General features: G+C 33.5%; 1 protein-coding gene across 2 annotated transcripts; it reads right to left on the minus strand.

Moving 5' to 3' along the window:
* Positions 1 to 550: 550 nt before the first annotated feature.
* LOC110448533 lies at positions 551 to 9,909 on the minus strand. Of its 2 annotated transcripts, none has more exons than XM_021494827.1 (6): positions 9,853 to 9,909; positions 4,269 to 4,386; positions 3,340 to 3,589; positions 2,948 to 3,165; positions 2,518 to 2,599; positions 551 to 2,337 (listed from the first exon to the last, which is right to left on the minus strand). In XM_021494827.1, exons 2-6 carry the CDS (start codon positions 4,377 to 4,379, stop codon positions 1,097 to 1,099), a joined length of 1,902 nt encoding a protein of 633 aa, XP_021350502.1. In that variant the 5' UTR covers positions 4,380 to 4,386; positions 9,853 to 9,909; the 3' UTR covers positions 551 to 1,096. The 2 variants fall into 2 exon arrangements, with proteins under 2 accessions (XP_021350502.1, XP_021350495.1); XM_021494820.1 differs by having other exon boundaries at positions 9,849 to 9,904.
* Positions 9,910 to 10,952: the final 1,043 nt, after the last annotated feature.

Raw genomic sequence — 10,952 nt, forward strand, 5'->3', positions numbered from 1 at the left:
CCGACCCTACCCCCCATTGCATTCGATTATAACATTAAACATGTCTGTATATCCGTAGTTACAGCATTTAAATATGTGCTGGAGAAAATAAAGTTTCGATTTGAAGTTTAATAGATTATTTACTTTCATTGTTCATGTTCTCTTTGTAAAGATGTTTTTGTCGGATGATCCCGTTATGAACCCACCCTATCACACACTCTATTTAGTTATAAGGTCTAAATATTCATCATATCGAGATAAACATTAGAGGGTGTACGATTGTATGTTTAACCTATTATGTCATTTTGGGCTGGCCCCAGTTGTAACATAGTGATATGACGTTGACTGTATTAATTTATGTGGGTTGTTTTGTCTTCTTTGTTGTAATCAATACTATGTGTTACAATTCTATAGGATGAGGCTGGGCTCGGTTACTCCAGATGTCACTAATGGGGCATTTATAACCGGTGTGTAAGAATATGATATTGTGATATCAGGACGATATCGCTTTAAAACGTGTTTAAACTATAAACAAACAATCACACTCATCGTTTTTCTTTCATTTGATTTATTAAGAATAGAAAATTCAACATAGAATACAAAAAGGCACTGAAAAATATCAGATTTACGTAGACTGACCAGAATTTACACTTGCATAGAAATACAAATCTATAATACTGACAAAAATTAAAACACAGTTACCACGGATGTGGGGTTTCGGGGGATAGGATGTCACCGGCCTCTATATTCTTACTGTTCGTACTACCACCGGCATGGCACTTATACACAGGGCGAGGAGAATTGATAGGAAACATCATCAAGCATTGTTCACGAACACATTGAAATTCACAGTTTAAAAACCACATCATTCTGACCTCAAAATAGTTTATGAATATATTCATCTACAACCAAAACTATTATTAATTTATCAATATCTCCTTATCACTTTTGTATCATAATGGTTGGTATTTTTTTAATTATCAACCTTGAAGAAGATCCCACAGAATGCTATCACATGCATATACAGGCTATTTTCTACCTTTTTCGGTCACATCATATATATTATTCATTGAGAGAAATGATGCTTTTGATGCAATGCTTTCCTTTCAATAACAAATTAATTATAGGTGAGTGTTATGTTGATGCTATGGTTGCATAACTGTTGTTTCATTTGGGAGCAATTGGCCGAGGGACATTGATACATATCGCTATGGTAATGTCCGCAGTGACCATCAGTCCCGTAGGGCCGGGTAGTCCCCGGGGGAACGTCACACCTGTTTGATAGAGGTCTCTGGGCCGCACCCGCAGAATGTGAAGAGATATCACCAAAAGGTAAGCATTCATTAAACACGCTAGATTGGTAATTTGAGTCTGTCTGTTTTTGACTAGAATGTTCTGATTGTTTTGCATTATAACTTAAAGGTGTCTGAATACCGTCCGAAGGTCGGCGATTTCGTGAGTCGTTGTTGCGTTTCATTGGTTTCAGTTCGACATACTGAGGTGTGGACGACGTCACCATTTGACACTGACCGCTCGTACTAGGAGGCATATTAGGAATGTCTGTTGAGAAACGGGGTACAAACGACTGAAACACATCCGACTCAGTCGTGTCAGGGTAGGCTGAAAGCTGCGAACTGTGATCTAAGACGTCTATATTTACAAAATCATCGCATAGCTTATTTGTAGTTGTGTCGTGGAGTGAATTTCCTATGACATTTGAAAGGTATTGCGTTTCTTTGCCTTGTTTTTGTGCAAGAAGACTAGTTGATGAATCATCACACCCCGGTTCGGCTTTTACCCTGACCGAAGGCGAATTCTCCACACCCTTATCCGTGTCAGATTCGTACAAAAATCCAAATGGGTCCTTTTCTCCGTAGCGATCAATGGGCCGAGAAGATCGAAAGTCTGGTCTCTCTTGAGGATCTACAGGTAGACTAGATACCGGATACAAGATCTCTGGCATTGGGATACCTCTGGAACCGAATCTGTGTAAAAAGTTAACAGAACCACTCTTGGAACAAAAAGCAGAGTTGTGGACGGAGGAATCTGAATAGTTTCTAGACTGATTCGACATAGACGGGAAAAGAGTGGATAATAGATTTTGTTCCTCGTGTATATAAGGCCGATTTTCCTGTAAGTCACATGATTTATAGAGTCCTGACTGATTGTGATTTGTGTCCAATGAGAAAGGGCGTTGCCATGGTGATGACGATGCCTCATATATCTGTGGAGTCCATGAGTTAGAACGTCTTAGGACATCCGGTTGTTGGCCGTCCATATATGCTGATTGATACTGATTCACACGGATATGGGCACATGTGCACTCAAACGGCGAACAGGAGCACAAGTTGTCAAAACCTGGAAATCGTATCAAAACTGTACATTAAAATTATATTTATACACACTTAGTTTCATTATCATAAATAGAGTTGTCTTGTTAAATTAAATGATGGCTAAATCACAAAATAAAATTCCTTTAATTTATTAAAAATATTGCTGGAACTATAAAAAACATTAATTAAGTTAAAGACAACTTACTTTTCAATTTCTTTCTGTGTATTTCTTTGTGAACACCAGTACTGGAGGATCCTCGAAGTCTTTTTCGTACAGAAATATTCATCTGAAATAGAAAAACGCCGTGACATGTAATTAACCTGCTTCAATCTTACTATTATTCAATGTTAACTATTATCTTATTCGATAACGATTTTCCCAACACGTACTTTGGTTAGCAAATATCAAATCACACAATTGACATTGTTTCATTGTTTTCATGTTACAACGTATTACAAATGTACACCAGTTATAAGACTCAGAAAATATTCATTGTCTTAACTGATTGTGAACTTGTTGTCGTCTATTTTTGTCACAGGTAACCATATCCGTGAGAATTAAAGGCAGATGTATTTATAAACGTGTGAGTAATCGCAAAGAGAAAAAGAGACAAATAATGTATGGTAAGACCTACCATCATTAACTTTTCTTGTTGCCGAATTATCTTGTTATGCCGTCTTGCTTCTGCGGACGCCTTTACCTCTGGTTGTGGATGGTCGTGGATTCCCTTCGCCTGGAAATAGATGGCACCATGGAGATTCCGCCAAAAGTGGGTCACAGGGTAGCCACAATGACCTCTACAGGACATAAGTTCCAACCGTCCTGAGCAGCGGGAATTCGGACATGCTTTTCCTGAAAATAGAAGTCGGAGTAAAATCAATTCTTCTGTTTAAAAATGTGCCATTCGTTACCGAATGTTTTCATTGTCAGCTAAGTTAAATAAAACATCATGTTTCGACGTATATTTGAACGCAAAGATCGACTTAGTCCTTTAAAAGAAAACTATGTAATATACAAGGTATTTACCAACTTGCTTCCTCCTTGCTTTGTCACATATTGCTGGTCTGAGATGGACTTTGTCTCCGCTGTCAAGTGAGCAGTCATGACTACATACAAAGACACCCAGACAGGATTTCTTTAGGATGAGAGCATTATGGTTGTTGGTGTTACGCATGGCCCAGCCACTAACATGTCTCCTGCCGTCTTCCACATCCCCACTGTACACGTAGCGACAGTTACCGTCAGGCCATTCTTTGAACACATCGTACTCGTTAACCTAAAACAAACATGTTAAATTGGATAAAACCTCCTACGAGTGCAATATGATTTGAAACAGCATTTTTTTAATACATCATTTTAGTTAACATGAAAACAAAATTTGAAATTGTACAAAATCATTTGTATCTAATGCATATTATGTAGATTTATCTTTGTTATTTTTGAGAACTTTGATGTAAGAAATAAAAACCGAAAATGCAGTTTTCATTTACGTTTTGTGTTTACTAAGGTCGCTTTAGTTATTCCGGATTCGTAATATTTTATGTGAAGTCAAAAAATAAAACGAAAAATGTTCCTTTTTTTTTCATGCTTTATTGTTTCTTTCCTAAATTTATCAATAATTTCCTTGTTATTACTGAAAATGACATATTGTTGATTTTACTACATCAAATAGATTTGACAATAGTGTTGGATTGCCAAATATACAAATGCAAATACTATTACAAACATTTTTAATTTAAGTAAAAATACATGTTGAAATGCTCGCTACTTCAGACATTGACTATTTTAGTTTTAAGTGTGTAAAAATTGAATGTATTTTTATTAATACACTGCTATATATGAATTCTTCAACTATAGCATATTTTGAGAAACTAAAACAAATACCCGTCATATGCCTATTAAGAGCGTACAGTGAATAAATATATATAACTTATAAAATTAACGGGTTTACTTACCACCGGAAGAGTATTATCGTTAATGTCCCATTTGTGATGGGAAGACATGCGGTCCGAGTTGCTGTCCTGCATGCTGGGTAGGAACGTTGCTTCTTCTGTGAGGGTCATCATGGACTGTCTGCAAACACACAAACACAATTCTACATTTAAATACTTTTATGGTCCACAGCTTTTTTTCAATTAAATTCACAATTTCCTGTAGAAAAATGCAATATATTATAAAGTTAAACCCATCCTGGGGGCTGGTTTGTAACAAGATACGAACATTGTGTAACGTTGCTGTGATCCAAATATCATATAATTATAATATTTGAAAGAGGAGATGAAAATTTATCAAGTTTATTTTACACACAAATAGAAAAGACGTGTGGGATTGAGTCGAAAGCTAGTGTTTTTTGATTGGAAGAACCAGGGATACCGACTTTCCGGTCCTATTCTGTACGAAAAGGGAGCTACAAGAATTAGCTATCTATTTTGAAAAAGTTTGACACACAAGCACAGAATTGCATTATGACATCAATTACCACGTTCATAGAACGTGTAGTTCAGATTGCAAAATTATTAGTTTTTGACCTAACACGTGCAATTATGGGTAGTCATGAGTGGATGCTACGCTAGGGTCTTCCTTTAGTGTAAGGACGAATGATAAATGTACAATATTATAACAGATACCCAAATGATAATTTCTTCTGATTATACATCTTGGGCTTCAATTAGCATTTGAAAACCAGTTGTTGTTTAACCTGGATCGCCCTGCATGTCCCGGCATTAGTTAACAACCATGGGTTATTTGTTAAATAATCTAGGCGGATGAGAGATTCCATTTGTCATCAGTAACACGCTATGGGCGTGAGGTTCGGGATAGTACGTCTTTGTCTGCAAAACATTGTTCGCATCAAAAAAGCTAATACTGTGTGGTTAGACTGAAAGAGTAAGCGGCCTCGTTCTGTTGTTCCGGTGCCCTACACTTCACCTGTCTCGCCTATAACAGCGATGGCAGTGGTTGACTTCAGAAAACCCTATTGAATACGTTCATCATATTCTAAACACTGCACAAAGGAAGGCGGATCCTTTCGTAGTTTTATTATCTGTATCATACAGTTTCTGTACATTGGTATTGTGTCTGGCAGAATTGTTCATAGTCCTGTATATATTTCTGTGTGTATAATCAATAAACTATGTCTGTTTTAGAGCATAAATATTGTGTATAATTAGATAACCACAATATGCTAATGAAGTAAAGATCCATACAGACATACCAGAACAATTGTTTTCATTTACTTTCTTTATGTACATCATTCGGTTAAATGTAAATATGTATGCTTACAATTGTAATGTACAATTATATCAATTTAAGACTATTCGCTAACAATTATAATACACGTTGAGTTATATTTAAGCTTCATGCTAACAATTTTGTTGTGTCATGTATGTTCAAGAATATATTCGTTAGCATTTATTATGTATGTTTACATCTGTTTCAGACTATGCGCTAAACATTATCACTTCGATTATATATATTCAAGTACTATGCGCATTCATATATTTTCAAGACAATACCCTATAGTTATTATGTTATATTTTATTTATGAATATTATCAAATCACAATAAAATGTCGATTGACACATCCATGAAGGTATATTTCAAATTGATTGCTTAAATCTTAATGAAGTATTTTTTTTATGAAAATGAATAATATAAGGACATTATATTACTATGAAATTAACTTCCTTGAAATATTAATAATAAAAAGTTTGTCTAATCTACATAATAATCTTTCGACAGTGTCCGTGCAGTGTTTAAGATCAGCTGGTGAAATTAACAATATTCAAATTATAAACATGAACATTAGATGAATCAAACTGATTGGTGGTCAAATGAAGTAAATATTTTACTGAGGAAGATTCGATTGGCAATATTTCGGAAAATGTTGTAAAATTTTACGGTAAAACACAAGCATTATCACCGCCCTGCCAAATTCATAGGAAAAGTGTGACATATTGATAAAATAGATTTTTGAAGAGATGCTACTTCAAATTTGTGCTTGAAAGTTAAAAAAAAAGTTTTATGACTCAAAGAAATTTGATGGACATGATTACACAGAAATGATAGAGAACGATTTCCAATGTATTGTTATTACCCGTACACGTAATGCATTTCAAAGTATGACATAATGACCGTAGGTTATTTTACTCAAGGTTTAATGGCAATGAAAAGCTATCAACGTCCTTTAAATTCTCGTAACTTATTCTCCGATATCCTTTTATTACTTTTCTATTCACACGGAGAGTACCGTTGGTTTCTGTGATCTTAACGCGTGAACACATCACTCAAGGTTGACTACAGTCTGCCATAAAACAAAACATGTTGTATTTATGAAAAGAAAATGTGTGATTTTATAACGTAGCAACAGACATTGTGTTATCATTCATCTTTGTTGGACAGTAAAGCGAGAACAAACTTGTCATCACAATTTCATAAAAGAAAAAAACGGCTTGAAATATCACACATTACCAACCTACTCATCCCACCTTCTGATAAGCATACCTTTAATCAGTGTTTAACATTATAAGGCTATAAATAGTCATTTTTAGTATCGTCTTTTTAATGCAACTGTTTCGCTTCTGTTAAAATTATTTAATGACAATTTAATTGAAATTCTGAGATGCCCAATTTTTCGAATGGTTTACTTTATTAAGTTTGATTGTGGCACAAGCAATAAAAGCATGCTTTGTATCTTCAAGTGTATTATGATAGTACAATTAATAATGTATATATCATTGTTTGAATACAGTAAAACGAAAGTGTTGACTTGCCATTGGAATTTAAGAACAAAATTAATTTTCTTTAATTGGGATATTTATCAAATGTTTAGAGTTAACAATATCTACCAAGTCACAGATAATGTATGTGCCTTATACACTGATATCGAGTAGCAATTTGGCTACGTTATACGATTCAAATTAATAAGTACCATCGTGGTTTATTATCTCGCTGAAAAATATTTGTGTTTCGCAGGTTCAGTTTAAAAGGACATTAATTTTTTCTTTTCTTTAAAAGTCTTATTGATAGTAGCTTTAGGTCGACATACAGTTTTATATTTCATTATTAAAGAAAATAAAAAGATTACGAAAGAAACCTTGTCTTATAAAACATGAAAAGAAAAACAAGGGTATGACTGAGCACATATTGGCACCTTTAACTATAGTTTTTACTTAATCTCACGCTCGACCAATTAATGTTAAAATAGAGTATGTCTTTTTTAGCTACTGCACACGTGACCGGATCCGATGTTAAGTTTCAGACTGTTTCGCATATCAAACATTGAACAAAGACCTGATTCAATTTCCGATGGGTTTACAAATAACAATATGTCATTTTCGTTTGCCCTGAATTATCTCCCTCCCACTCTTGTCGTTTTCAATTACATCATAATGGAGCCTATCAAAAACACGCCCCTCTATGATGTCAGGGCGAACATGAGTTAAACGCCCCGACTAATGACATTAATTCCCGTGGTGAATAGGACAGAAATGCACATTCTATGATGCAAATAGAGAACTTTGTATAAGAAACTTTATAATACACGACTATTGTTCCTGCTGGAATTCCGAAAATACAAAACTTGCATTTCTTTTTAATTCGATGTTATAAAATTAATTTATATTTTCCTTACATATCATGAATTCATTATTGTTGTCCTAACTGTTATGTTTTCATATTATATAATGATATTGCTAAAGGCAATCATATTTTCCTTTGTTTACAAAAAAAATACAGTTTTGTACATTTTCCGGTAACACAGATACTCTTAAGCATCGCTCTTTTACTTTAAAATGTTTGTCTTTTCAATAACCTATATGTCATACAATAATATCATATTTCAGAAAATTAATGATCAAATATATAATAAAGTTGCATACTAAAACAAAATGCAATTCTTCTTCTTTTAATATTATAAAAGATATCTATTCTTTGCGAGACATAAATGCCACGACAATGTGTCCCGTTAGAAGAACCTTCAAAACCACGCTTATCACTTGTATCAGTTTCTTTTCACTTTCAGGGAACATTGCGCAACAATGTGTGACATACACATCCATTACGTGGTTTTATGGCTGGGAGGGTGACAAATTGAAACGTTTTAGGATGCTCCAACGGCTTGATAGTATTACACGAACAGGTGGCACCATTGAAAACTAAGGTATGTGAGTAGAAAGTCTTAGCTACCTCTGTTAATTCAGGTGTAATCTCTTTAAACATCTTCTTTAAAATATAGTACATTATGTATATAAACCCAACGAACAGCTGCGCGTGTGGATTTATTTTGAGATAAAGAGTGTTGTAAAATATAACACTATAGATAAAAAGCGTTAGAAAATTTTAAGGATATGTTAATATAAATATCTTGAATATGAAGAAACATGTATCTTTAAATATCAAATGAAAATGAAACGCTTCTTTTTAAGCAAAAGTGTCCATTGTCATATTTTAAAGCTAAAATTGAATTGATCACATACAAATCATGATTTTTTTTTTTATAAATTTGATAAGCCTACACCAACACAGGATGCTACTCGTATTTTGACTCTCGTTCTATAGCTAGAGGATAACTTGATTAAAACGGAGATATTACTCAGGACGCCTGTCTGTCACACTGTTAAAACCAGGTATGATATTTCACTGAACTTTTCAGATATGTAGACAATATACTGTCGCGTGCCTCCAATTAGTGTAAATATCCCGTCATACCTCGTGGCAGATCAGAGGTCGAATAACGCACGTGTCAGCCATGCGTGAAGCTTGAGGCCACACTATTTACCTTTGCATGTATACATTTTCAAACAATTTAGATATTGCATGGTTTTTTTAGTAATGTTTTGATTTGAGTAAGGAATTTTTTAAAAGAATATTAACAATTAATCAAATGTATGGTAGGTATTAATTCATATAACTGATATAACTTAAGAAAGTTGATTTACAATAGAAGGATATATTGCCGTTCTAAATAGAAAAAATAAAACCTTTGCAAATCTTTATTTAATTTTTTTAACTTATTTTTGGAATCATTGTAATATTTAATATACACTATTTTTTTGTTGAATTTGGAAAGCTGATTTTACAATGGATGTATATTAAAAACAATTTTAAAGTCAGCCACCAAAGTGTTCATTGTTACAAATTGTGTGTAGCGCTATATTATATAAACTACAGCAATTAATTGATAAGCAACGATTCATCTTAGTGTTTTGTTCTTTGTTTTTACTTCATAAAAAATGTCAGCTACATTATCCTTTCACAATAATAATCAGAAAGATCAGTAACGTTTCTTTATCGAACTATAATTTTCATGGACAAGAAACAGTGGTTATGTTAGTTCCACTAACGTATTGCTATATATTTATTAAACTCAACTCGTTGATTGTTTTACAGATATTTAGAATACTCATATTTATTGAATGTCATTCACAATATAACGCGAAATATTATTAATTTTATGATACACCATCGTACCAAATAATCGATATTGAATATTCTACAAATAACTAATATTGAAATGAAGAAAATGAAATACTCACCTACATGTATCTAAATCCCGGAACTTCTTACACTTTAAACGTCGGAGTCTAGCAAATGTAAAGTGTCGGGGAAATTATGCTAACGCGCATACATTTATATGATCTTCTATTGATCCATGCCATATTTCAAAGACCAATGAGAATCAAGAACGGGATGTGTGCGTCACGCCCCCTGCTATAACTGGTAATTCGTCATCACCTCTCACATCTCCGCTTGTGTTCACAATATTTGTTTTCCGATAGAACTATGCATCTGACGAATCGCAAGAATTATGATAATGTTTTTTATACTATTTCTACGAGAGTAAAGACTCTCGCACCTGCTGCCGAAACCTCAGTTCGGATGCAATTGGTGTCCGCTTGCTTTTTAAATTTCCGGTAATTATGTTTTTCATTTTTTTCAACTGGTACGATAATCGAGCGTTCCCTTTGGTAGTATATTGTCTACATAATGTGGAGTTAACCTTACTCCCTTCCTTAAATGATACCCCTATCTCAGGAAATATCATTCACTAATCGATAACGGAACGTTGGTAGCTTGATTTAAAGTTTATTAATGCGAAACCCATATGAAAATTTATCTTGTTTGCAAGTAGAACATTTCAGAAAAAAACCACCCAATTAGGATGTCTCTTGATAAAAATAAATCAACTGGAATAACTTTAATATAATCGCAGAACAAAACAAAACGAGTATACAAATTAGTGCTCAAAATAACTGAATATCAAAGTACTAAGAACAAATTTGTCAATCAAACCTATTGAATCAAAAGACAGTTTTTCACTTTTGACCTTTTTCAGAAAAAAAAGTAATCATTTGTAATGCCATGGAACTTAGACAGACATACTATTTTATTCCCCAGGTTGAGTAACTTGTTCTACGAAAATATGTTACTACTAATTAATTAATACACTATAGAAGGAAAGCTAAAAACCTGCTTTATAATTCAAAAACATATTCAGGTATCAAAGGAGTATATACATTTTTTTGTGTATATAAATTTTGTTTAAAGACGAGTATATGAATTAGATAAATATGCGCAAATACATATATATATATGTATATTGAGTTGTGCTGATCAACACGTAGATATAATACCCACAT

Source organism: Mizuhopecten yessoensis, unplaced genomic scaffold (genome assembly GCF_002113885.1).
Source record: "Mizuhopecten yessoensis strain PY_sf001 unplaced genomic scaffold, ASM211388v2 scaffold431, whole genome shotgun sequence".
In the NCBI taxonomy this organism is placed as follows: Eukaryota; Metazoa; Mollusca; class Bivalvia; order Pectinida; family Pectinidae; genus Mizuhopecten; species Mizuhopecten yessoensis.